This window comes from Pongo pygmaeus, chromosome 14 (assembly GCF_028885625.2).
Source record: "Pongo pygmaeus isolate AG05252 chromosome 14, NHGRI_mPonPyg2-v2.0_pri, whole genome shotgun sequence".
NCBI classification, from domain to species: Eukaryota; Metazoa; Chordata; class Mammalia; order Primates; family Hominidae; genus Pongo; species Pongo pygmaeus.
The window spans coordinates 39,726,807-39,753,429 of record NC_072387.2 but is presented as its reverse complement, the minus strand read 5'-3'; the positions used below and the strand labels follow the sequence as shown (position 1 = coordinate 39,753,429).

Sequence of the window (26,623 nt, the reverse complement as noted above, 5' to 3'; positions counted from 1 at the left end):
TGAGCCTGTGTGTGTCTTTGCACATGAGATCGGTCTCCCAAACACAGCACACTGATGAGTCTTAACTCTTTATCCAATTTGCCAGTCTGTGTCTTTTAATTGGGGCATTTAGCCCATTTACATTGAAGGTTAATATTGTTATGTGTAAATCTGATCCTGCCATTTTGATGCTAGCTGGTTATTTTGCCCCTTACTAGATGCAGTTTCTTCATAGCATCAACGGTCTTTACAATTTGGTATGTTTTTGCAGTGGCTGGTACTGTTTGTTTTCCATGCTTACTGCTTCCTTCAGGAGCTATTGTAGGGCAGGCCTGGTGGTACAAAAATCTCTCAGCATTTCTTTGTCTGTAAAGGATTTTATTTCTCCCTCCCTTATGAAGCTTAGTTTGGCTGGATATGAAAATTCTGGGTTGAAAATTCTTTTCTTTAAGAATGTTGCATATTGGCACACACTCTCTTCTGGCTGGTAGGGTTTCTGCTGAGAGATCCGCTGTTAGTCTGATGGGCTTCCTTTTGTGGGTAACCGGAGTTTCCCTCTGGCTGCCCTTAATATTTTTTCCTTCATTTCAACCTTGGTGAATCTGATGACTATGTGTCTTGGGGTTGCTCTTCTCGAGGAGTATCTTTGTAGTGTTCTCCATATTTCTGAGTTTGAATGTTGACCTGCTTTGCTAGTTTGGGGAAGTTCTCCTGGATAATATCCTGAAGCGTGTTTTCCAACTTGGTTCCATTCTCCCCATCACTTTCAGGTACAGCAATCAAACATAGATTTGGTCTTTTCACATAGTCCCATATTTCTTGGAGGCTTTGTTCATTTCTTTTCACTCTTTTTTCTCTAATCTTGTCTTCCTGCTTTATTTCATTGAGTTGATCTTCAATCTCTGATATCCTTTCTTCCACTTGATCGATTCGGCTACTGGTACTTGGGTATGCTTCACAAAGTGCTTGTGCTGTGTTTTTCAGCTCCATCAGGTCATTTACGTTCTTCTCTAAACGGGTTATTCTAGTTAGCAATTCCTATAACCTTTTTTCAAGGTTCTTAGCTTCCTTGCATTGGGTTAGAACATGCTCCTTTAGCTTGAAGGAGTTTGTTATTACCCACCTTCGGAAGCCTACTTCTGTCAATTCGTCAAACTCATTCTCCATCCAGTTTTGTTCCCTTGCTGGTGAGGAGTTGTGATCCTTTGAAGGAGAAGAGGTGTTCTGGTTTTTGGGATTTTCAGCCATTTTGTGCTGGTTTCTCCCAATCTTCATGGATTTATCTATGTTTGGTCTTTGAAGTCGGTGACCTTCGGAGCGGGTCTCTGAGTGGACATCCTTTTTGTTGATGTTGATACTATTCCTTTCTGTTTATTAGTTTTCCTTCTAACAGTCTGGCCCCCTGCTGCAGGTCTGCTGGAGTTTGCTGGAGATCCGTTCCAGATCCTGTTTGCCTGGGTATCCCCGGTGGAGGCTGCAGAACCACAAAGATTGCTGCCTGTTCCTTCCTCTGGAAGCTTCATCCCAGAGGAGCACCTGCCAGATGCCAGTCAGAGCTCTCCTGTATGAGGTGTCTGTCAGCCCCTACTGGGAGGTGTCTCCCAGTCAAGCTACATGGGGGGTCAGGGACCCACTTCAGGAGGGAGGCTGTCCCTCATCAGAGCTCAAACACTGTGCTGAGAGATCCGCTGCTCTCTTCAGAGCTGCCAGGTAGGGACATTTAAGTCTGCTGAAGTGGCGCCCACAACCGCCCCTTCCCCCAGGTTCTCTGTCCCAGGGAGGTGGAGGTTTTATCTATAAGTCTCTTACTGGGGCTGCTGCCTTTTTTCAGAGATGCCCTGCCCAGAGAGAAGGGAATCTAGAAAGGCAGTCTGGCGGCAGAGGCCTTGCTGGGCTGTGGTGGGCTCCACCCAGTTTGAACTTCCTGGTGGCTTTGTTTACACTGTGAGGGTAAAATTGCCTACTCAAGCCTCAGCAATGGCGGACGCCCCTCAGAATTACTTTCTACAAGCACCTGTGTTTTATCTCTATTAAAAATAAATTTAGGCCCGGTGTGGTGGCTCCATGCCTGTAATCCCAGAACTTCGGGAGGCCGAGGCAGGCAGATCACTTGAGACCAGGAGTTCAAGACCAGACTGGCCAACAGGGCAAAACCCCGTCTTTACTAAAAATTCAAAAATTACTCAGGTGTGCTGGTGCAAGACTGTAATCCCAGCTACTTGGGAGGCTGAGGCACAAGAATTGATTGAACCTGGGAGGTGGAGGTTGCAGTGAGCCAAGATTGCACCACTGCACTCCGGCCTGGGTGACAGAACGAGACTCTGTCTCAAAAAATAAAATAAAATAAAATAAATTTAAAGTCAACACACCTCATCAAATACACATATATTAAAAGCATACTGTGGTTACAAAGGAAAGACTTCAAACAACATACAAAAATTTATAGAAATCACCGAGGAAGGCAATTTAATAAAGATTACTTTAATAAAAGTTAAAGTTTTACATTTAAAATATTTTGACAGTATACATTTGCATTAGTAAGAATGACTGAAAGATGATAAAGGAAATAAATCAGAATCAAACAAAATACCTTATACCCTCACACATTACATAATTATTTTAATGTACTCAAAGCTTATTTGTGCAAATATCAAAGCCAGGTTTGCTTTATACTTTTTTCCTTTCAAATGGTAGAGGAAAAAAAAATCTCACTAGTTTGAGCTAACTTCAACATTATATAATCTTTATCATTTCTTACTGCTAGTTTCAAAAGAAGTAAAGCATCCCGGATGTTTTTTTTTTACACATGGCAGAGTTCTGAAAAGAGGGAGAAAACATCTCCTTTTACCTCTGTTCTGTACTTGCTTTTCACGAACTTGCTTTGAACTTTTAAATTTATCATCCCAATTTTCATTAAAAAGCAAAGTGAGTCACCATCTCCTGTACAGAATTAGAGCTATGGATAATGGAAAAATAACCTCCAGGTGAAATGAACACTAGGAGGAGGTGAAAACTCCTACATCCTAAAAAAGATTTGGGAGTTTTTCCCAAGCCAAAAGGAAACATAAAAGCCTAACAAATGGTTTGCATAAAACATGGCAGAAAGTGCACAGATGCTGGTTAGTGTCATCTGAAAAGACTGGATAAGACAGGTTCATAATTCTTCTCTTTGAAGGAATTATTTTTTTAACCCAACGACCTTCTCATCCAATTATATCTAAAGCTTCCCAGAAATCAAAAGCATGAAGAAAAATCATAATGGATCTTTCCAGCATTTAAAGATCATCAAAAGCAGTGGTTTCTATTATAGTAACAGGCTTTCCAGGGTTGGAGAAATTAATCTAACAATCACTGTTGCCCAGTGTTTGACATCTACATCAACAAACCGAGCAGAACCCAGAAGCTTGCCTTTTATTCCCCATGAGCTCATTACATCTGATTCATCTCAGGAGCGAGCATCCGAAGGTGGGTGGGACAGGTTTCCACTGGGACCAGAAAGGGCCCATCTCTGCTTATCTCAAGTTTAAAGAATTCCAAAAAGTGATCAGGTTGTAACCTGGGCTTCTTTCCTCTGAAAGAGAACTGAATGAGCTCGATTTACTCTTGACACATTTCCAAGGCAGATCTCTAAACCTAACGAGCCTTTGAACATAGCCCAGCAGCAAAATTGATTATTACAGGGTTATAAAGTCATTCGCAAATATTCACTGACCACCTACTAAGTGTTAAACACTCTGCTAAGGGCTAGGGATTTCAAGGCGAACAAAATCCAGTTGCTCTATCAAATCTGTACAAAATAAAAAACAAGATCTGAAAATGCAAAAGCAGTAGTGGACTTCACTGAGTTCCTCTACTTCAAGATACATCCCTTCCCACCCCCATTCTTTCTCAAATCGTGTTCCCTCTGCCTGGCAGATCTTCTTTCCCTCTTGCTACCTCCTACTCATCCTACAGAACTCAGATTAAATGTCACTTCCTGTCCTGACCCTCCCAGGTTAGATTCCATGCCCCTGGTATATGCTTCTAACAGCACCCTAGTCTTCCTTATTAGAGATGTTTTGCTTCTAACCATAACTGCTTCTCTAATGGTCTATTCTCCCTGCTATTCTGTGCCACCCACATGGTCAGAATTGCTGTCTGTTTTGTTCTAGCCTCCGCCATCCACAGTGCTCAGTATACAGCTGACACTCAAAAAAAATTTTCTATCTAAAATAATATATGGTCACTGTCTAATAAGCAGAAATAGCCAACTTAAGTTTATTGCTAAGATAAGCAGTTTCTGAACTTCAAGTTATAGTTTCCAACTCTCTGAAATTGCTAATACATATATTAACAGATTTTTTTCATTTAAAATGGCTTATTATAAGCTCTGTCCCTCTATAAGCTACAAACTTCAAATAGCATTATTTAACATATCTTTCAGATATTCAACAATGTTTCATGCTTTTTAATTTTAAACTAAGTGGTTTTTTATTAGATTCAAAAGCTTCTTAATCAAAACTAAATCTCCTTTGAAACATTGTCCCCCAAAATAAGAACTGGTATTGAAGTTATATTCACCTTAGAAGGGTCATATCTTCTGAGGGTTTCCAAGAGTTTTGGAATCTGTATTCTTGTCTCTTCTTCACAGAAGAAAACCCAAGATGAATTTCTGCTATATGTTACAGAAAAGCTGACCAAAAGAAACAAGTTTCAGTAATCACTTCTGTAAAATGAGTTAATAATAAGGTTTACAACTGATCAGTAGGAAGTGAATGAAGGGTACACAGAATGGCATATCTAATTTTTTTCTCTATATTTTTCTTCAGCTTATATAAAAGCCAGATGCTAATGGTTTAAAAAACAGCTGGAGTTCTTAAAGTTAATTCTCTCCATAACAACACTAGTTCAGGGGATAAATAATTTTCAAATATCAACTTGAAGCATTTTATTTTTTAAGAAAAAGTATATATAGGGCAGGGTGTGGTGGCTCACACCTGTTATCCCAGCACTTCGAGAAGCCGAGGTGGGCGGATCACAAGGTCAACAGATCAAGGCCATCCCGGCCAACATGGTGAAATCTCGTCTCTACTAAAAATAAAAAATTAACTGGGCGTGGTGGTACACGCCTGTAGTCGCAGCTACTTGGGAGGCTGAGGCAGGAGAATTGCTTGAACCCACGAGGCAGAGCTTGCAGTGAGCCAAGATCGCCACTGCACTCCAGCCTGGCGACAGAGCGAGACTCCGTCTCAAAAAAAAAAAAGAAAAAGCTATTCATGATTAAGAACCAATCATCAAGAAATTTGGTTAAGGTAGTAATCATAAAAAGTAAAACTCAAATTTACCTCACTTACTGACTGAGGAAAACCACACCCTCTTAATAAAAAGACTAGGGGCGTAAAAGTGTTCAGGTAGGAATGTCAGTAATTCACACGTGAGTTAAACAAACGTACTGCGGTAACAACGGAAGTATGGTCCATGCACCTTCTTGTTTAGCCAGCTGATGAAGGAGGAGGACACTGGGGAGCTCCTGAGAAAACAATGATCAAAGAAGATAAGTATGAATTGACTACTCTGAAAAAAAGTAAAAAAAAGAGAAAGAAGAAAAGAAAAGAAAAAAGAAAAAAAGAAAAGGCTTGGCTTAAAATGCAGCTATTTCTAGAGACCTGACATGGTACTCTTCAAACCACTTCTTTTTCCTCATTTTCTCCAGGAGCTACTGGAAATGAAGTATTTTGGCTGAATCCATGCAACCTCTGCACTGTGCACCACCCACATACCCAAACAGAGTTCAAGACCTACAAGGAGGGTCTTCCGTGACTCGGAGCCAACCTGAAATCTGTGAAGATGACTTGAAGGGAAGAGCCTGGGGGAAGTAGTCAGGGATAACTCAGAGGCACAGAAGCAGTTTTTTATTTTATATACGACATATGGAACATGTGAAAAGGAAAACCCTTTGGCTAAACTAGAGGATACAATATTTGATCTACCTCATGTGCAAAAATTACTTTTTAAAGTTCTCTAAACACATTAAAACACCCTGATAACAAAAAGTTTTGGTCTAGAAATATAATCCTTAATTACTCAGGCAATAATAGGAATAGCATGATAATGGAACTGATAAATTCATAAGCATAGGAGGAGCTAAAATTCAGAAATAAGGCACAACTGTGCTTACATAAATTATGTACACATATATAAAGCGAGATTAATATTTTTAAGGCTACGAGTGTTAGCTTTGAAGCAAAACACTATTAGCTATATTTCAAGTTGTTACAAAAGCCAAAAGTCAAAAATTTCATATCTCATATGCTTAAACCTCCTCCCCCAACAAACTTTATTATATCCTGTGTTTTATACTAGCTATAAAACTATATTCCTAGTAACCATTACAGACAAAAGAATTCAAGAATAAGTACCTAAGTATCTGAAATATTACTGCACTGATGTGGATTTCACAGCCGTCTTAAAGTTCATAGATATTTATTGTTTAAGAAGAGAATAGTCTTTAATGTAAATCTTTGGAATTAAATTTCAAGTAAATCTCATTTATTTCATATAATATTCATTTCAACTTCCATGTACAAATATGAAATGCAAAAAACAGCAATCACAGGTTAAATCAGACAAACAATGTGGTATGTTAGAAAGAGCAAACCTTAAGGCTGAATTAGCAGTTACCCCATATAAATAATTCAGGGCCTTCCTACTGTTACTTCTGAATTATGCAGTAATTTTCATTGTCTTTTTAAAATTCCAGCAAATATATATATTCATGAAGGATTACATAAGAGCAGAAAATCATGTGTAAAGAAACTAATGACATTACTATTTGCATAAAACTTTGGAATAATTATGGGTAAATGCAAATGTGAGCTAGACAAGAAAAGAAATATAGCAAATACTTTTTAAAGTTTTACATAAAAGTAGCTAATGAGTTATTATGTATCAATTAAAATTATGATGAAAACTTTATAACAGAAATGTCTTTATGTTTAATAGAAAAAAACAGACATGATTCCAAGAATAAAACAAAATCCTAGATGAACAGAGACTAGAGGAACCAGAAAGTGAAAATATTTGTGTCAAGATGATAGAACAATGAGATATATGCTTTAAAAATCCTTCAATTAAAACATCGCTAAGTTTTTTAAACATTGAAGGAAAATGAATGCACCTCAAAAATTTACTTCCAAACAAGTATTATACTTCCTAGTTATAGGATATATATAATGTAATATCAACAGCTATTAACTGAGAAAAGGCTTCCTTTGATACCTTGACAGGAACCTCAGCAGAAAGGCTACAAGGACACTTTCCTGGGAGAGATTAGAAGACAAGCTTATTAATAACTCCGCCACAACATAAAATGTGGGAGGCAAAGGTTTAGGTAGTGCAAACAAGGAATCACATCCTAGATTGAAATAAACTCTATGGATTGTCAGTAGACTAAAGTCATTCATAGCTCCATTATATTTGTTTACTAAATCATATACTAGATTTCATATTTGCTTCAGTTTGTGAACACAAGATCAGTCTAATTTTCTGTCTCTCTGTACCTCCATATAACAACATTTCAAAAACTAGCATGCCTTGTTAATAACACTCTCCAAAGGTGAGTACTCAGAAATACAAAGTAGGTGCTACTTTGGCACTCAGAAACCTGCTCTTGATTAACTCTTGATTAAGCCAAGGTCATCTTAATTATAAATAAATTTTAATCTACTAAACCCCAAAAATGCCCAAGAGCTTTTATTCTTGTCATATACATACATATACACACATATACACACATATATACATATATATATATATATATATATATATATATATGAATGCACACAGAGACCCAAACAGACATAATATTACACTTAGATGTAGTGGCACCTTAAAGGTAATTATCAAAAAGGGTGCAATAAAATTTTCTATCAAATGATCTTATCTCAGTTCCTACCACTTAGGATTATAATAATTTATGTTCCATCTATCGCCATCACAAGATTTAGACCTCCTTAATGGTAGTGTCACTAAATGATACCATTTTTAGATTCAAAGCAAGTTTTTATTTTTATTTTTGGAGACAGAGTTTCGCTCTTGTCACCCAGGCTGTAGTGCAATGGCGCAATCTCAGCTCACTGCAACCTCTGCCTCCCAGGTTAAGGTGATTCTCTCGCCTCAGCCTCCCAAGTAGCTGGGATTATAGGGGTGCACCACCATGCCTGGCTAATTTTTGTGTTATTAATAGAGACAGGGTTTCACTGTGTTGGCCAGGCTGGTCTCGAACTCCTGATTTCAGGTGATCCACCCGCCTTGGCCTCCCAAAGTGCTGGGATTACAGGCATGAGCCACCGTGCCCAGTCTCAAAGCAAGTTTTTAAATAAGTAACTGGAGGAATAACTAAAAACTAGTTTTCAAATTAAAATTCAAGGGGAAAATAAGAAAATGTTATATCAACATTACCAAGAGCTGTCTGGAATAAAGACGTAGTAGAGGCATTCATGCATGCAACAACTGTCATCAATCTAAATGATGCCTAATCATGCTACTATTTCAAACCTAAAAGGTAATTCAAAATTCTCTCGATAATGAGATAATGCCATAACAGGCAGGCATAAAGGAGCTAAAAATACAAATGATCAAATATGGATAAATGACAGAAAAGGGAAAGAAAATGAAAAGGTTGATTGCAGTAATTTAAACTTTCTTGTCAACTCTATTTATCTCTTTGAATTAAAGTCTGCCTTTATCAGCATCCACTGGTATCATAATCACTTTGAAGACAGAAAGCCTAGTGAACTTTCAGTCGGTACTTCCTTGGAACATATTTGTTATCAAGGCATGAATTCATATTTAAAGCAGCTAATAATTATTGAGAGCAAACAAATTTAAAACCAACATTCTAATTCATTAGTTGGTTCTTATACATATTCATCATCCTCATTTGGGAAAGGGGTTTGATTCCAATATCACAGCTGAGTATTCTCACAATATTTTTAGAATGGAGAAGGGCCATTATTCTTAACATGGAGGGGAAATCATTAAAAATGTATATGTAGAAATATTAATAGTATGAATGAAAAAGCTAACATTTGAACATGGATTAAAATAGGTGAATATATAAAATATCATAAATAACCTTAATTATTCAGCAGATTTGGTTTTGAACCATTTTAGTTTTTCTGCGTGTCTGGAAATAATTCACCAATTAAACTACATGCTGCTAGTCTTTCCCTTGTCAACAGACTATTTGCCAGTATTTGTCATTTGTCCTTAATTTAACCTCTAAACCTAGAAGTACATGGGTTTATGGTCTCATTCAGTTTTATTATTCAGACTACATGCTAAATTAGAAAGTAAGATCAGCACATTGGTTCAGTATTAGGCAAAGGTTCTAAAAAACTGAACTTTTAAGACTGATTCCATTTCAACTGTATGTCTAAATTCCAACTATTACATCATTCTGAGGCACTGAACTGAGCTTTCAGAACAACAAATAAATTATGGTGAAAATTAACATCTGTTTATTGTTACAATTTCTTCTCTAAGAGGTAGGTATGTCTTATGAGGATAACAGAGATCTGTAATATGCTATTTGCAACATGTATCAGACAGATTTACTAGCCTTTAGAAATCCAGTATTCATTTATGGCCCCCAGCAGATTATATGTGATGTTATATATAACAACATACCTTCTAGGAATCTGAGTCTGTATTACAAAAAAAAAAGAAAAGATTTCGCTAGATACCTGTCTTAATCATTAAATGTCCTTTCCTAACAAGATAAAATATTACCTCATTATTTAGAAATTTTTATTTTTATGAACAATTTACTTTGAAATGCATTACTCTGTCCATTTTATAGCTCATATCAATCTATTTTAACTAATAATTCATTCACTCACAAAAGGCTGTAAAGCCCAGTATTTAAGGATCTGATTTTTGGAGCCAAATTCCTTCCTCTGAATCCTGGCTCTATTTCTTCTGAGCCATGCAACTTGAGTGAGTTTCTTATCCTAGTTGTGGCTCTGCCACCTCATTCTCTCATGTGAGATGACAACAGCAAAGGGGAGCAAGTGAGTTAATACATGCCAGGCACTTGGCATGTGGTAAGCATGTGATGACTATTAACAATATCATCAATTTTGCAATAATTTTTGAGCAACTACTATGTACCAGGTACTGTTCTAGGAATACAGTAAACAGCTGTGATAAGACAGGCAGAGTCCCTGCCCTCTTGGATCTCATGTTCTCATGAGGGAGTCAGGCAACAAGCAAATAAACCTACAATATAATGTCAGGGATAGAAGCCATAAGAACAGAGCCATATGAAGAGACAGACTGAACAGGACACTGTTTACCTATCAACACGGCTCTGCTGCACGAGGGATCATGACCCCACCTGCGAGTCAGGAGGCAGCAAGGCAGAGAGAATAGGCTTTGGATCCCCTCAGAACTGAGGTACATGACTGACTCCACTATTTCATTAATCTCTCTAAGCCTCAGTTTCCTCTCTGCAAAATGGCAAGAATAACAGCAACTAATTCATAGAGTTAAATGAGCTGATGCTTGAAAACAGCATAGCATAGTGTACCAATATGAGCACTAAATTAAATGACGACGATGATGAGCACTCAAAAAAAGCTACAATAACTGCTGTAGTTTCCAACTCTCTCTACTCCAAACCCTGGGCCCATAAACTAGATGTCTCACTAATCCCTCAAACTCCACCTTTCCAAAAATGAACTCATCATCTTAGCTGAGAGTAGCTCATCCTCTTTTCTTCATCCATTCCCTAATATCCAGTGACACCCACGATGTATTGCCGCCTTCAGTGACAGTCCTCAACCTGCCCAAGACGGGAGTCTACCAAACTCATACTACATTTCTTCAAGGCTTAGTTCAAATGCCATAAAAAAGCCTTTACTGGCATTTCCAGATGGGGTCACAGCTTTCCTTGCCTATGTTCTCAGGGGGCCATGTTTGTACTGATTCATACAGCAATTCAACCAGTGGAATGACCTGCTCGCCCCACTAGAATGAGCCTCCTGGAGGGCAGGTGCCATTTCCAGCAATAGGCACTGGGCATGGCACAGTCTACAGTGACCTACACCCTGGAGAGGCCATCCCTGCTGGGCATCACACACCACTGGCACCATGCTCATGGAGCCCCCACCTCCTCTGCACACTTGCATGTGCTGGCTTTGCACTTGGCCTCCACTGTCACCACTAGACACCCAGAGAAGGGAGGTCTAAAGCTACCTGCTTCTTGGGGTCTCCAGCTCCATACTCATCCAACATGCCATGCTGGAAGGGAGGCCCACCCTCCCCTGAGCTTGGGAAGCCCAAGCACCTGGCATCCGTCTGCCTTAATGGGCTGAGCCCCAGCTCCCTCCAGACACAGGGTGTAGACTTCTCCATGAAGCAAAGGGGTTCAAATGCTGGGCAACCAAAGAGACAAAAGGGTCATGACACAGCCTTCCAAATACTGTGAAGATTTCATTACTGTTGAGCAACTTGGCCTTGAATCTCAATGTTCTATTTCCTGTGATGCATGAAGTTCTATATAAAGACACATGTATAAAAGATGTTTCTAAGAATGCTAGTTGTATATGTGAAAAAGGACAGTATTATTTAAGTGAGAGAATGTGTATAAAAAAAAATTCTATTTTCTCCTGGAGCATCCTGTCCAGGCCGTTGTCCAAAGTAAGTATTCAATCAATATTTGTTGAATGAATGGGTCAATAAATTTGCATTCAACAGCAATGTAATAAAGTCTTGAATTTAATAAATAAAAATACAATTAATGCCTATCAATTTCTAAAAATAAAATTAACTTTTAGTAAACTATTAAGCATCCAACTCCTTTCACTTCAAAAGAAAAGTTTAATGATACACAGCATCAAAAAGCTGAGGCAATAAATCACACTCATGACTCTCAAAGTTAACCTTTTAATGAAGTAACTCACAGAGTCTCCCTGTGAATAAAAAAAAAATTCTAAAATTAGAAAACGCCAGGCCATCTTTCTCAAGCTTCTTTACACTAATCTATGAAAGGCTTTGCTAGCTCTCCTGGCTTAACAAACGAAAATCAGGTGGGTTTTTTTTTTTTTTTTTTTTTTAAAAACTAACGAGGCAAGGACCTAACTCTTTTCAAGAAAAATAGTGATTTCCAAAACTTTCTGCAAACAGCAGAAAAAAAAAATAATTTGTAAGGTTGAGATTATGCCGGGTTTTAAATAAAGGGTTTATAGTCTCACCACAAAAGGCTACAAAATTAGAAGCGTCAGTTCTCTTCAAAAGCTATATAGTTCGGGGTGGAGAGAGTACAGAGGTCTCTAAGCAGCTAGGTTAGCTCCATTTGGTCTAATGCAGAAAATGTAATCCAACCTCTGACCCCCCGACCTCTGCCCCCGATAATGAAACCCTTTTAAGCATCCTGACTTCTGATTTTTTTTAAGGGGGGGAGCAGTATTTGCAGGTTGCCTTGCCTGGAACCATAATTTATCTCTGGTTCTGCCTATTTCTCAGCTCCTGCCTTAATTCTGAACACTGTCCTACCCCTCTCCCCAAATATTCGTTCTACAGTGGTTTACTTCTCTGCTCCCCATCCAAAGTGATTCCCTGGGCAAGCAAGACCCTGGCCTTGTGCTGAGGTTAAAGTTCCTACTTTAGTGTCTTCAAATGGTGCCCGGATCCTTGCTTTACTAGAACCTACTGAAAGCAACGCAATTATGCTTTATCTTCTCTCCTTCATTGTTTCCAATTTAATCTTACGTAAAGTTCCTCTGGAGAAAATAATGGTTTTAGACAGGTGTTAATATGCTTTTGAAACTACAGGAAAGATTATCTCAGCATGGGATCCCCTTGGTGGCCAGACCCCAGGTTCCAGAAGGGAAAAAAAAAAAAGACTCAGGTGACAGCTTTGCCATCACAACATAAATTCAAGATACTTAACAGTATCATCTCTAGAGCCTGAGCTGTTTGTTCTTCTGTTTCATGTAACAAAATATTTAATATAAGAATTTTTACACAAATATCCACTCCAGAATGAATTTTAAGTCAAAAAAACAGAAGTCAAATCATAATTGACACAGATGCTGTGCACATAATAGGCATCTGAACAAAATAAACTCAAGCAGGTGATTTGTTAGATCATTGCACAAACTCTCCTTATGGGTTTCTGTCTGTCTCACCTCCACTTTGCTTCTTGTTCGCATACCTCTTTAAATAGTCAGTCTTGATCACTTCACATTACCCTTCCATCTGTGACACAGGAAGGAAAAAAACAGGGAAAAAAATAGCTCTTCTTCAAACTCTATATTCTTCTATGCGCAGATCTGCATTTAGGAAGCCATAGTCATCAGCCACATCCCCACTCTCACCAACCCTCCTTTCCATTCACTGCAATCTACAAAGATCACATTCCACTCCCAACACACACTTTACCCATCCCACAAACTGTTCCCTTACAAATTCCAGTTCCTACTTGGCATCCCAAAAGTAGACCTTCTGGCAATTCATGTCTTCATCTTCCAGAACTATGTTCTAAACCTATGTCCTCCAGCTAATTTTCCCTGTCTTTCCTAAGTGATTTCACAAAAGTCTTCCCTCATTCTCCTCTCAGGCTTCACATGTACAATCAGCACAGTGCCAACTCAAACTTTTTACATATTGCTACACAGCTTCAAACAAATATCGTCATTCTCAAGGCCCCCATGTGTTGTCTACAGATGTCTCTTTGCATTCAAAAATGACTAATATAACATAGATGCTCAATTAATATTTGTTGAGTCTATTTTTTTTCTTTTGAGATGGGGTCTTGCTATGTTGTCCAAGGTGGTCTCAAACTCTTAGGTTCAAGCAATCCTCCTGCCTCAGCCTCCTGAGTAGGTGGGACTACAGGTGCACCTGGCCTATTGAGTGGATTCTTTAAAACACTGATTCTGTACTTACAATTTTGGCTGTACAATTACAATTAATTAACGATATACTCACAATCAATTAATGATATACTCACTTATGAAATAGTTACTATCTACTTTATAAAAACGAGAATACGCATTCTACTAAATTCCTTTCTAATCCTTTGTGACAGAGCAACTTAGAATGACACTCTGCACATAGAATAGAACCTCATGAAGTCAGCTGAGTTACAGATTGGAAAGAACATATAATTATCAACCTCAGCGCCATTATAACTGCATGAAAAGCTTCAAAACTGGAGATGGAAATGACCACTTACAATGACCCTTGTAGAAAACAAAGCAAACAGTTTAACTCTTCTACTAACAACTCCGCGTACAGTATTAAATGTCAGATAAAAAGTTAGTTTAGGCTCTTTCTTTTTAGATTCATGCTGTAATGATGAAAAATGTTTGCATTTTTAATAAGGCTGCATTTTAGCACCTTGAGGCAAAACAGGCATAGGTAATGACTTGCCTAAGCAAAGAGAATAGCTGGAAACAGATGCATAATCACAGAAGTCATTAAATTTTTGCACCTTAATTTTTTGGCAGACTTTGTAGTCAAGTGCAACCTGACAGAGTAATGACTAAACAGCAGTTCTAGACATCTGGTATTGTGGGAGGAATATATATTTTGAGCTATCAGATAAACATTCAAATGATAAAACTTACTGCTGACTTCTGCCTCACCAAGCAACTTTCACGAATGTCCATGGTGGGCAAATTGATGAAGAAACCAAAATTGAAACCTTCATGCTTCATAGTTGGGGTCCCAGGTGACATGAGGGTCCCAGACATCCCGTCCCTTACAGGCATGGTGCATACCTGCCACACCAAGCTGCTGAGACACCCCTTTAAGGAGCCAGCCTGCTCCCACCACAGCACTGGGACGCCGACAACTTCTGCCTCTTAGTTTTTCCCTTTCTCAGCTCCCATAGCTGACGGAGTCATCAGTTCTTTCTTGAGCATGTCCATTTCTTAAAACAGCCTCCAGTAGACGGGGCGTGGTGGCTCACACCTGTAATTCCAGCACTTTGGGAGGTCAAGGCGGGTGGGTCACCTGAGGTCAGGAGTTCGAGAGCAGCCTGGCCAACATGGTGAAACCCTGTCTCAACTAAAAATACAAAAAATCAGCCAGGCGTGGTAGCAGGCACCTGTAACTCCAACTACTCTGGAGACTGAGGCAGGAGAATCACTTGAACCCAGAAGGCAGAGGTTGCAGTGAGCTGAGATCACACCACTGCACTCCAGCCTGGGAAACAGGAGCAAAACTCCATCTAAAAAGAAAAACAGCCTCCAGCTAAGTTTTAACTAAGGAGCCCTCCTGCCTCTTTAAAGTGACTTTGCCTCCCTATGCTTTGTGAATTTCAGCATTTAATTCTCAGAAGTTGATCTTATTTCTCTATTTTCATTTAGTTCCAGGTGAAGTTATCTCATCATTGCCCCCTAAGTATTGTCTACAGACCCTGCGTTAGCTGTCAGCCATTCTTGTTCTTGATCTCTCTTTTTTTTTTTGAGAGGGAGTCTCGCTCTGTTTCCCAGGCCGGAGTGCAGTGGTGCAATCTCGGGTCACTGCAACCTCCACCTCCTAGGTCCAGGCAACTCTCCTGCCTCCGCCTCCAGAGTAGCTGGGATTACAGGAGCCGGCCACCACGACCAGCTAATTTTTGTATTTTTGTATAGACAGGGTTTCACCATGTTGGCCAGGCTGGTCTTGAACTCCAAACCTCAGGTGATCTGCCCGCCTTGGCCTCCCAAGGTGCTGGGATTACAGGCGTGAACCACCACACTTGGCCCCATTCATGGATCTCTAAAGTGCTATTCATGGAATAAAGTCAACTTTTAATCATATATGTGGCATAAAAAACTCTGTAAAAGAAAAAATGATCCAGAATCAAGTATAATTGCAAACCCTAAAATCTTTCTGGACAGTTCAACTTCCAAAAGACTTGTTAATCCAAAAATGAAATTACCTAAGCTATAACAGCTCACTCTGGATCTTGTGAGCCAATTAAAGTTTGGTCATTACTACTTGGGTGCTCTTAGCTGGCTTCATCCAAGCAAAGAGTTTCAGAACAATAACAGATCTTCTTATAATTAAAGGGAAGCCTCCTTATTGCTTTAGTCTAGGCTCTACTTACTATCACAGAAATTAAATGCTGGGGGTGATGGGGGTGCATTGCCTAACAATATTGGTTAATTACATGTCTTTAAATGTAAAACCAATATTGCCACCTAGTGGCAATCTAAGTCCCCTACTCAACAGGTTGCCTAAACAGAAAACTGCAAATAAAGGACAATAAAAATTAAGTACAAGCGTGATAAAGCTAAATAGATGCATAGAATAAAGCACTAAAAAGTCAAATACTTTAAAGAAATGTAGCTATTTCCCAAGCTTCAAAAGCTAAGGACAACGAATCAATGGAAATACAGGTTCTAATGCTGTGTGTGCTTGGCAATCCACTACGTGCTACGGGGGATGCAAAGAGGAGTAGGGTAGGGAACAGGTCCCACCTCCCTGTGGAGCCTGAAGGCAGAACAGATACACTGAAGGACAAAGTACACCTTGGGGGTGCATACATGAAATGCCAAATGAGCATCCGAGGAAATAGGTGTCTACAGATAAAAATGTCCATCACAGTGGACTGAGGTTACCTGCAACAACACAGAGTCTGTCATAAATCCTGAAGGCATTAGTAAGTGACAGAAGCCAGTCGCAAAAGGACAAATACCTATGACTCCACTCTTTGAGAGATCTAGAAAAATCAAATTCATAGAAACAGCAAGTAGAATGGTGGTAGCCAGGGACTGGGGGAGGGAGGAATGGGGAGTTGTTCGATGCGCACAGATTTTAGTTTCACAAGATAAAAAAGCTCTGGAGATCTGTTGCACAACATGATTCCACGTGACACTGCTGAGTTGTACACTTAAGACGTGCATTTTATGTGTTTTTTATTACAATTAAAAAATAATAACAGTGGCGGTGCCAGCAACAACAAAGCACACTGAGTGGGATGCATCCTGAGGTCAGTGCGCAGGCCGCAGTCCCAATTAGTCAGGCAGTCTGAGACCAGTCTCTCCGAGGCCTCTCCAGAGAATGTCGCATTACTGATGGCAATTTGACGGGCCAGTCCTCAGGTATCCAGCATCCCACACCGCCCCTTCTCTCTGTATCCCTTCGTATGGTCCTTCAGTCTGCTCTGACTCTGCCCAGCCCCTAGACACTGGTCTTACCCCAAGGCCCATGGCTTCCCCTGGAAGCAGCACCTTCAAGCTTCTAGCCACTATCTATGTATGTTGCTGACTCTCAAATCTACCATCTTCTGGCCAAATCTTTCTCCTGAGCGTAAAACAAATATCCAGCCTCCAGCTGCTCACACCCTCACTTCAGATATGACACCCAAAGTCATCATCACCCTCTAAACCTGAGAACCTGTCCTCAATCTCACTCAGCAGCCCCACCTCATCTGAGTCCCAGCTGGGAGTGTCCCTGCCATTCTCTCCAGCCTGGGTCCATCTCCCACCATTCTGGCCCTGCAGCACCCCTACCCCACCCCCGGCCAGATCCAAGGCCCTGTCCCCAGCCCAGGGCTTCTCAAACTGCTGTGGTGGAGGGCACGCAGCAGTCTGCAACCCGCCCTGTGCGGCATGGCCCAAGACTAGTCCCATGACCTTAGAATGAGGTTCCTCGCCCAGTCCTGGCTCTCTTAATGCCATTCTCCCTAAGGCCACCAGGGGATGGTTTTAAAACACAAACTCTACCAGGTCTACTCCCTAATGGCACTCCCTGGTAGTAATCCTCAACCAAGGGGCACTTTTAATTGTAATAGTAACCAGGGTCACTGCTACATGTATTGCCAGAGACGAGAGATGCTGAACACCTTGTATACCAAAGAGATACACCTCAGAATACCAGGAGGGCCCTCAGAGAAGCCCCCAGAGAAGCCTGGCTCCCCAGAGGACATACAATTCTGCGTGACCATGTTCCCTCCTGACTTCCCAGGCCTGTGGCCCACACTGCCACCCCCCCCATCCGCTGGCCCCAGGACAGTGTCACAGCCCACACACCTGTGCTTCCGCCTCTCACCTGGCCACCCTACCTGCTGTCCTCCTTACCCAGAAAGCCCTCCCCTCCCACCTCAGCCTCAACCTAGCTAGTGCCTAATAGGTAGGCTCAGTTCCAGGCTCAGCACTTTCAGAAATCCCTCCTTGAGCATCACATCCCCTCCTCAGCTCCCCTGCCCCACCTCACCATGGTAGGGGCCCTCCTTTGGGTCCCAAGTACCCTTCTATCACTGCTCTTCCACCTTGCTTGAAAACTGCCTGCTTGGCTGGGCACGGTGGCTCACGCCTGTAATCCCAGCACTTTGGGAGGCCGAGGCAGGAGGATCACGAGGTCAGGAGATCAAGACCATCCTGGCTAACACGGTGAAACCCCGTCTCTACTAAAAATACCAAAAAAATTAGCCAGGTGTCGTGGCGGGCGCCTGTAGTCCCAGCTACTCGGGAGGCTGAGGCAGGAGAATGGCATGCACCCAGGAGGCGGAGCTTGCAGTGAGCTGAGATCACGCCACTGCACTCCAGCCTGGGCGACAGAGTGAGACTCCGTCTCGAAAACAAAGGAAAAGAAAAAAAAAAAAAAGAAAAACTGCCTGCTGATGGCCCTTCTCCTCTCTGGGACTGTGCATTCTTCAAGTACCAAGACTATGTCTTGTTGATCTTTGTATCCCCAGTACTTTGCCCATAGTATGTCTTCAAATAGCAAAAGAATGAATGAGAGGTTCATAGATAAATTCTGTAGACTGAGTCCTTGATATGAAAACAAAATCCTGACTTTGGCAGAGACATCGATTTGTCCCTCTGTATCCATGCTCCCTTTCCCTTCTAAAGATTAGAACCCCTCCCCCTCCCCCTCCCCCTCCCCCTCTCCCTCTCCCCTTTCTTCGGTCTCCCGCTGTTACCGAAGCTGGACTGTACTGCCATGATCCGGCTCGCTGCAACCTCCCTGCCTCGGGCTCCGGTGACTCTCCTGCCTCGGCCTGCCGAGTGCCTGGGATTGCAGGCACGCGCCGCCACGCCTGAATGGTTTTTGTATTTTTGGTGGAGACGGGGTTTCGCCGTGTTGACCGGGCTGGTCTCCAGCTCCTGGCCTCGAGTGATCTGCCTGCCTCGGCCTCCCGAGGTGCTGGGATTGCGGACGGAGTCTCGCTAACTCAATGCTCAATGGTGCTCAGGCTGGAGTGCAGTGGTGTGATCTCGGCTCGCTGCAACCTCCACCTACCAGCCTCCTGCCTTGGCCTCTTAAAGTGCTAAGATTACAGCCTCTGCCCCGCCGCCACCCCGTCTAGAAAGTGAGGAGCATCTCTGCCTGGCCGCCCATCGTCTGGGATGTGAGGAACCCCTCTGCCCGGCCGCCCTATCTGGGAAGTGAGGAGCGCCTCTGCCCGGCCGCCCATCGTCTGGGATGTGAGGAGCGCCTCTGCCCGGCTGCCACCCCGTCTGGGAGGAAGGGAGGAGCGCCTCTGCCCGGCTGCCCCGTCTGGGAGATGAGGAGCACCTCTGCCCGGCCGCCCCGTCTGGGAGGTGAGGAGCGCCTCTGCCTGGCCACCCCTTCTGGGAGGTGAGGAGCGCCTCTGCCCGGCCGCCACCCCGTCTGGGAGGAAGTGAGGAGCGCCTCTGCCCGGCCGCCCCGTCTGGGAGGTGAGGAGTGCCTCTGCCCGGCCGCCACCCCGTCTGGGAGGAAGTGAGGAGCACCTCTGCCCGGCTGCCCCGTCTGGGAGATGAGGAGCACCTCTGCCCAGCCGCCCCGTCTGGGAGGTGAGGAGCGCCTCTGCCTGGCCGCCACCCCGTCTGGGAGGAAGTGAGGAGCGCCTCTGCCCGGTTGCCCCATCTGGGAGGTGAGGAGCGCCTCTGCCTGGCCGCCACCCTGTCTGGGAAGTGAGGAGCACCTCTGCCCGGCTGCCACCCCATATGGGAAGTGAGGAGCGCCTCTGCCCAGCCGCCCCTTCTGGGAGGTGAGGAGCGCCTCTGCCCAGCCGCCCCGTCTGGGAGGTGAGGAGCGCCTCTGCCCGGCCGCCCCGTCTGGGAGGTGAGGAGCGCCTCTGCCTGGCCGCCACCCCGTCTGGGAGGAAGTGAGGAGCACCTCTGCCCAGCTGCCACATCTGGGAAGTGAGGAGCGCCTCTGCCTGGCTGCCACCCCCTATGGGAAGTGAGGAGCGCCTCTGCCCGGCCGCCCACTCTGGGAAGTGAGGAGCGCCTCTGCCTGGCCGCCCACTCTGGGAGGTGAGGAGCGCCTCTGCCTGGCCACTCCGTCTGGGAAGGGAGGAGCGCCTCTGCCCGGCCACCCCGTCTGGGAGGTGAGGAGCGCCTCTGCCCGGCCGCCACCCCGTCTGGGAGGAAGTGAGGAGCACCTCTGCCCGGCCGCCCCGTCTGGGAAGCGAGGAGCGCCTCTGCCCGGCCGCCACCCCATCTGGGAGGAAGTGAGGAGCGCCTCTGCCCGGCTGCCCCATCTGGGAAGTGAGGAGCGCCTCTGCCCGGCTGCCACCCCGTATGGGAAGTGAGGAGCGCCTCTGTCCGGCCGCCCCGTCTGGGAGGTGAGGAGTGCCTCTGCCCGGCCGTCACCCCGTCTGGAGGGAAGTGAGGAGCACCTCTGCCCGGCCGCCCCGTCTGGGAGATGAGGAGCACCTCTGCCCGGCCGCCCCGTCTGGGAGGTGAGGAGTGCCTCTGCCCAGCCGCCACCCCGTCTGGGAGGAAGTGAGGAGCACCTCTGCCCGGCCGCCCCCTCTGGGAAGTGAGGAGCGCCTCTGCCTGGCCGCCACCCCGTCTGGGGGGAAGTGAGGAGCACCTCTGCCTGGCTGCCCCATCTGGGAAGGGAGGAGCGCCTCTGCCCAGCCGCCACACCGTCTGGGAAGTGAGGAGCGCCTCTGCCTGGCCACCCCGTCTAGGAGGTGAGGAGCGCCTCTGCCCGGCCGCCCAGTCTGGGAAGTGAGGAGCGCCTCTGCCTGGCCGCCACCCCGTCTGGGAGGAAGTGAGGAGCACCTCTGTCCAGCTGCCCCATCTGGGAAGTGAGGAGCGCCTCTGCCCGGCTGCCACCCCGTATGGGAAGTGAGGAGCGCCTCTGTCTGGCCGCCCCGTCTGGGAGGTGAGGAGTGCCTCTGCCCGGCCGTCACCCCGTCTGGGGGGAAGTGAGGAGCACCTCTGCCCGGCCGCCCCGTCTGGGAGATGAGGAGCACCTCTGCCCGGCCGCCCCGTCTGGGAGGTGAGGAGTGCCTCTGCCCAGCCACCACCCCGTCTGGGAGGAAGTGAGGAGCACCTCTGCCCGGCCGCCCCCTCTGGGAAGTGAGGAGCGCCTCTGCCTGGCCGCCACCCCGTCTGGGAGGAAGTGAGGAGCGCCTCTGCCTGGCTGCCCCATCTGGGAAGGGAGGAGCGCCTCTGCCCAGCCGCCACACCGTCTGGGAAGTGAGGAGCGCCTCTGCCTGGCCACCCCGTCTAGGAGGTGAGGAGCGCCTCTGCCCGGCCGCCCAGTCTGGGAAGTGAGGAGCGCCTCTGCCCGGCCGCCCAGTCTGGGAAGTGAGGAGCGCCTCTGCCCGGCCGCCCCGTCTGGGAAGTGAGGAGCGCCTCTGCCCGGCCGCCCCGTCTGGGAGGTGAGGAGCACCTCTGCCCGGCCGCCACCCCGTCTGGGAGGAAGTGAGGAGCGTCTCTGCCCGGCCGCCCCATCTGGGAAGTGAGGAGCGCCTCTGCCCGGCCGCCCGGTCTGGGAAGTGAGGAGCGCCTCTGCCCGGCCGCCCCCTCTGGGAAGTGAGGAGCGCCTCTGCCCGGCCGCCCCATCTGGGAGGTGAGGAGTGCCTCTGCCCGGCTGCCACCCGGTCTGGGAGGAAGTGAGGAGCGCCTCTGCCCGGGCGGCCCCGTCTGGGAAGCGAGGAGTGCCTCTGCCCGGCCGCCCCGTCTGGAAGGAGAGGAGCGCCTCTGCCCCGGCGGCCCCGTCTGGGAAGTGAGGAGCGCCTCTGCCCGGGCGGCCCCGTCTGGGAAGCGAGGAGCGCCTCTGCCCGGCCGCCCTGTCTGGGAGGTGTACCCAACAGCTCCGAAGAGACAGCGACCATCGGGAGCCGGCCATGAGGACGATGGCGGTTTTGTTGAAAGGAAGTGGGGGGGAAGTGTGGGGAAAGGAAGGAGAGATCAGATTGTTGCTGTGTCTGTGTAGAAAGGGGTAGGCATAGGAGATTCCATTTTGTTCTGACTAGGAGAAATTCCTCTGCCTTGGGATGCTGTTGATCTATGGCCTTTCCCCCAGCCCCATGCTCTCTGAAACATATGCTGTGTCAACTCAGGGTTAAATGGATTAAGGGCGGTGCAAGATGTACTTTGTTAAACAGATGCTTGAAGGCAGCATGCTCTTTAAGAGTCATCACCACTCCCTAATCTCCAGTACCCAGGGGCACAAACACTGCAGAAGGCCGCAGGGTCCTCTGCCTAGGAAAACCAGAGACCTTTGTTCATGTGTTTATCTCCTGACCTTCTCTCCACTATTATCCTATGACCCTCCCATATCCCCCTCTCCGAGAAACACCCAAGAATCATCAATAAATACTTCATAAATTAAAAAAAAAAAAAAAAAAAAAAGATTAGAACCCCTTGAGTTCTAGCTGAATCCAGGGCCACCCAACTAGACATTACACTTCCCAGCCCAAGTGTACCCAAATGATATATCCTGGACATGGGTACATAAAGGGACACAACATGTACAACTGCAAGGTATAAAATCCTTAAAAGGAAGCAGCTTGGCCTACACACACTGGAATGCAGAATGTAGGTCAGCTTCAACCAAGCAGGACAAGACACTTCATCCAAGTAATAGGACAGAGGAACCTGGAGCAGAGCTGCCTCCCCAGGCCCCCACCAACTGGACTGTTGGGTGGGGAGAAGTACATCTTCCATCTTCTTTTTTTTTTTAAATTTTGTTTCAATACTGAAGGATTTCCATCTTCTTTAAGTCACTGTTATGTTGTCCGTGTTAAAGTAGTCAAGTGAATCTTCTGGTTCTTTTTCATATTATCTCCAAAAGATTTAATTATTCATAAGATCATATTTTTCTAGCACCAGCTCATACCTAATTTTTTTTCTACTCTTCTTCCTAAACTCTGTGGTTTCACTGAGAGAAGTAAATAGCTACTATATTTAATAAGAGGGAGGTTGGCCATTATCCATTTAAGAGTTAACAGGAATAAAATACATAAGTTACTTAAATTTTCATTTTCATTTGATAAATTTCTTAGAGTCAATTCAATTGCCATATGCTGAATACCTCCTATGTTCAAGGTGCTATGGAAGGATCAAAAGAAGTGTCTGCCTTCAAACAACTTGTGATTTAATACAGCATGTGTGTGCATGCATGCATACGTACAGCCGAAGGTCCATACTGTATGTAGAAGAAATACAAGGAAACTTCTATTACAATAGAGAAGAAAGTAACTCTGGGAAAGAAAAGATCATGAATATCAAGGATTCAATGCTTGGTTCTGAAGAATCAACTCAGAAGACATAGTCTATTCTCTGCTCTCAAAATTTGTAAAAGAGACAGGTAACAAATAATACACAATGAAAAGTATACAATAGAAGTTTGCCCAAGATACAAAAGTGGAACCAAAAAGGAAGTAGCTTAGCACGGCGGCTCAAGATGGTGCATGGAAAACCCTTGGGATACATGAGCTTGACAAGAAGACGGGATCTACAATATACAAAGCCACAGGGGCATAGCATGTGATATGGTCTGAATCTGTGTCCCCACCCAAATCTCATGTGGAATTGTAATCCCCAATGTTGGAAGTAGGGCCTGGAGGGAGGTAACTGGATCATGGTGGCAGCTTCTCATGGTTTAACATCATCCCCCTTGGTACTGTCATGACGAGAGTTGAGTTATTGAGAGATGTGGTTGCTTAAAAGTGTGTAGCACCTCCCCTCACTCTCTATCCCTCCTGCTCCAGCCACATAAGATGTGCCTGCTTCCCCTTCACCTTCTGCCATGATTGAAAGTTTCCTGAGGCCTCCACAGAAGCTGTCATGCTTCCTGTACAGCCTATGGAACCATGAGCCAATTAAACTTCTTTTCTTTACAGCGATGCAAAGATGAACTAATATGGCAAGTGATCCTAGAACCATATACTAGTTTGAAGTTACCGGCAAATAAAGCACAAGAGGGTGAGCAGTAGAAGATGAAGCTGGGATCTAGAGACAGGAACTTCAGTTAATAAGCTCTGGTGCAACTGTCTTGGCACAAGGTAACAAGCAATGGAGGTTCCTTCTGCTCTGCTGAATCCACACCTGCTCAGCTGCCTACCATCGTGCCTCAATCCTGACAGACACCAAAGAGAAGCTATAAAACATTCTCCATTCCTAAATACAACTGCCAAGTTCAGCTTAAACGGGAACCTCTAATCATCCTCCCCAGAGCCTAGAGTCAGTTGTAAGCATCCAGTGCTCTTGTACCTGGGCCCTATCCTTTGCGGAGCCCCAGGGCCTCTCAAAGAAGCAGGCATACCCAGCCCCCAGCAGCACCCTGCCAACTCTCATTTTTCCGAAGGGGAAGAGGAGAAGAAGAAATACTTTATAATTTCTATTGCTTCCCACCAAAACGTACCCACATGCCTTATCCCCGCTGTAAACCAAGTCCCAGAAACACTGCCCTGCTCAAAGGTGCTCTGAAAACTACTCTTCCCAGAAGAACAGAAGGGGAAAGGCAGGTAGAGAGCCAGCAATGAATATCCATTTGCACAGAAATAAAATTGGCCAAAAATAAAATAAGAGTAGATGAACAGTAGAGGAAGTATAGGGGCATATGCAATCAACTAGGCTTGGATGGCAAGGGGCGTCACTATCCATATCAATGGGAAGGACCACTGGTATGGATTAAATGGGGAAGATACATAATCTAAAAAACACAAATCTGTATCTGCAAAACGAAAGGTATTGCTGGGAGCAGGGGTGCATGCAGGTGACATAGGGAAAGGTGTGCTCTTAATTCATATGAGTAAGGGATGCCTAACTGTGGTTCTGATGTCATCACTGATCACACAATTTGGGGTAACTGGCAAGGTCTGACTGAGCAAAATCCAGTTAGAGCTTCCCTGGATCCACCTGAGGGATGGATTATCTGGGCTCCTGGCTCCTCCTCCTCCCTGCAGCAGCCTGCACTTGGCCACCCCACTAGCGCCTCCAGCAGAGCAGATGGAAGAAGCCAGCCAGTCAAGGCTGCTGCATGTCTGCCTCTCTAATAAAATTCAGGAAGATTTAGTAGGAGAAAACCTCCAAAAGTTAGGTTTCCAAAAAAAAGAAAAAAATTATTTTCTTTTCTTTGAGACAGAATCTTGCTCTGTCACCAGGCTGGAGGGCAGTGGCGCAATCTCAGCTCACTGCAACCTCTGTCTCCTGGGTTCAAGCGATTCTCCTGCCTCAGTCTCCTAAGCAGCTGGGACTACAGGCGCGCACCACCACGCCCAGCTAATTTTTATATTTTTAGTAGAGACAGGGTTTTACCATGTTGGCCAGGATGGTCTCGATCTCTCAACCTCATGATCCACCCACCTCAGCCTCCCAAAGTGCTGGGATTATAGGCGTGAGCCACCGCGCCCAGCCAAAAAAGAAAAATTTTTAACTTATCAAGCTGCTCCTATCTCTGACTACTGAAAAACAATCTATAGCATGTGTTACTTTCCTCTCCCTTGAGAAAGTACGATGTTTCAAGCAGAGCAACCCAGAGAACCTGGCCTTGCAGGGATGCAAGACAGTTTGATACAGTTTATATATAAAGCATTTAAATATTAAGCACAATAAACCTTATTCCCAGCAGTTCCTTGCCTTGAATACTGTTAAGGCTGTTTTTGTTTCCACTGACATTTTTGACCCTTTATTTTCCAATACCCATGAAGAGAAAGAAAGCAATCTGTCACGCACATATGTCTCTTGTCAAAGAGTTCTTTCCTGGGAGAACAAAGGGATAGCATTTATCTACAGGCAATCACTTCGGTCTTGAAGGACATCACAACATGGTGCAGAGGTCTTGAAGGACTTACTTAGCTAAAGAAGGAAAGTACCTATAGGGCAGCACAAGGTAGATCCTCCCTCACTCCAAACCTCCAGCATTATTCAGAGCAGCTTTATATTCTGTTCATGCCTATTTTAAATGTTATTAAAATGTACCTACATGCGTAGATTTTTCTCTCCATAATCCTTCTGGAATATTACATTATAAATCAACTCAAAAGTTAAATTAATGACATCCAATTAAAAAAGCAGATTAAGAGACTCATAGAGAAAGCACTGCACTAAAATTAATGAAAATGTTATTCCAACATGAAAATTGCCTTAGAACTTGTTACCAAAATTTTGAACATTAATTATCTCTATTTTAAGCCTTGCCTTTAAAAAGTTATTTCTTCTACTTGCTTTTATCATACTTCGTGACAAATCCACACTTGCCCCACACAATTATATAGTTCTCTTAAATTTATATATATTTATATATATATACACACACACATACATACACACACACACACACACAATTCAGAATATGATAATTTGTTCATTAGGAATTAACCAAACTTTGTTTTTCTTTTGAGACAGAGTCCCACTCTGTCACCCAGGCTGGAGTGCAGTAGTGTGATCTTGGCTCACTGCAACCTCTGCCTCCTGGGTTCAAGCGATTC

General features: G+C 44.5%; 1 protein-coding gene across 4 annotated transcripts in view; it reads right to left on the bottom strand.

The window, feature by feature from the left end:
* B3GLCT (beta 3-glucosyltransferase) overlaps positions 1-26,623 on the bottom strand; it is a 140,407-nt gene that overhangs the window by 84,043 nt on the left and 29,741 nt on the right. For all 4 annotated transcript variants that reach the window (XM_054446047.2, XM_063650743.1, XM_054446050.2 and 1 more), the window contains exons 5-6: positions 5,412-5,488; positions 4,540-4,651 (exon numbers count right to left, since the gene is read on the bottom strand). In XM_054446047.2, the coding sequence (XP_054302022.2) occupies positions 4,540-4,651; positions 5,412-5,488 (189 nt within the window). The remainder of the gene's footprint in view (positions 1-4,539; positions 4,652-5,411; positions 5,489-26,623) is intronic.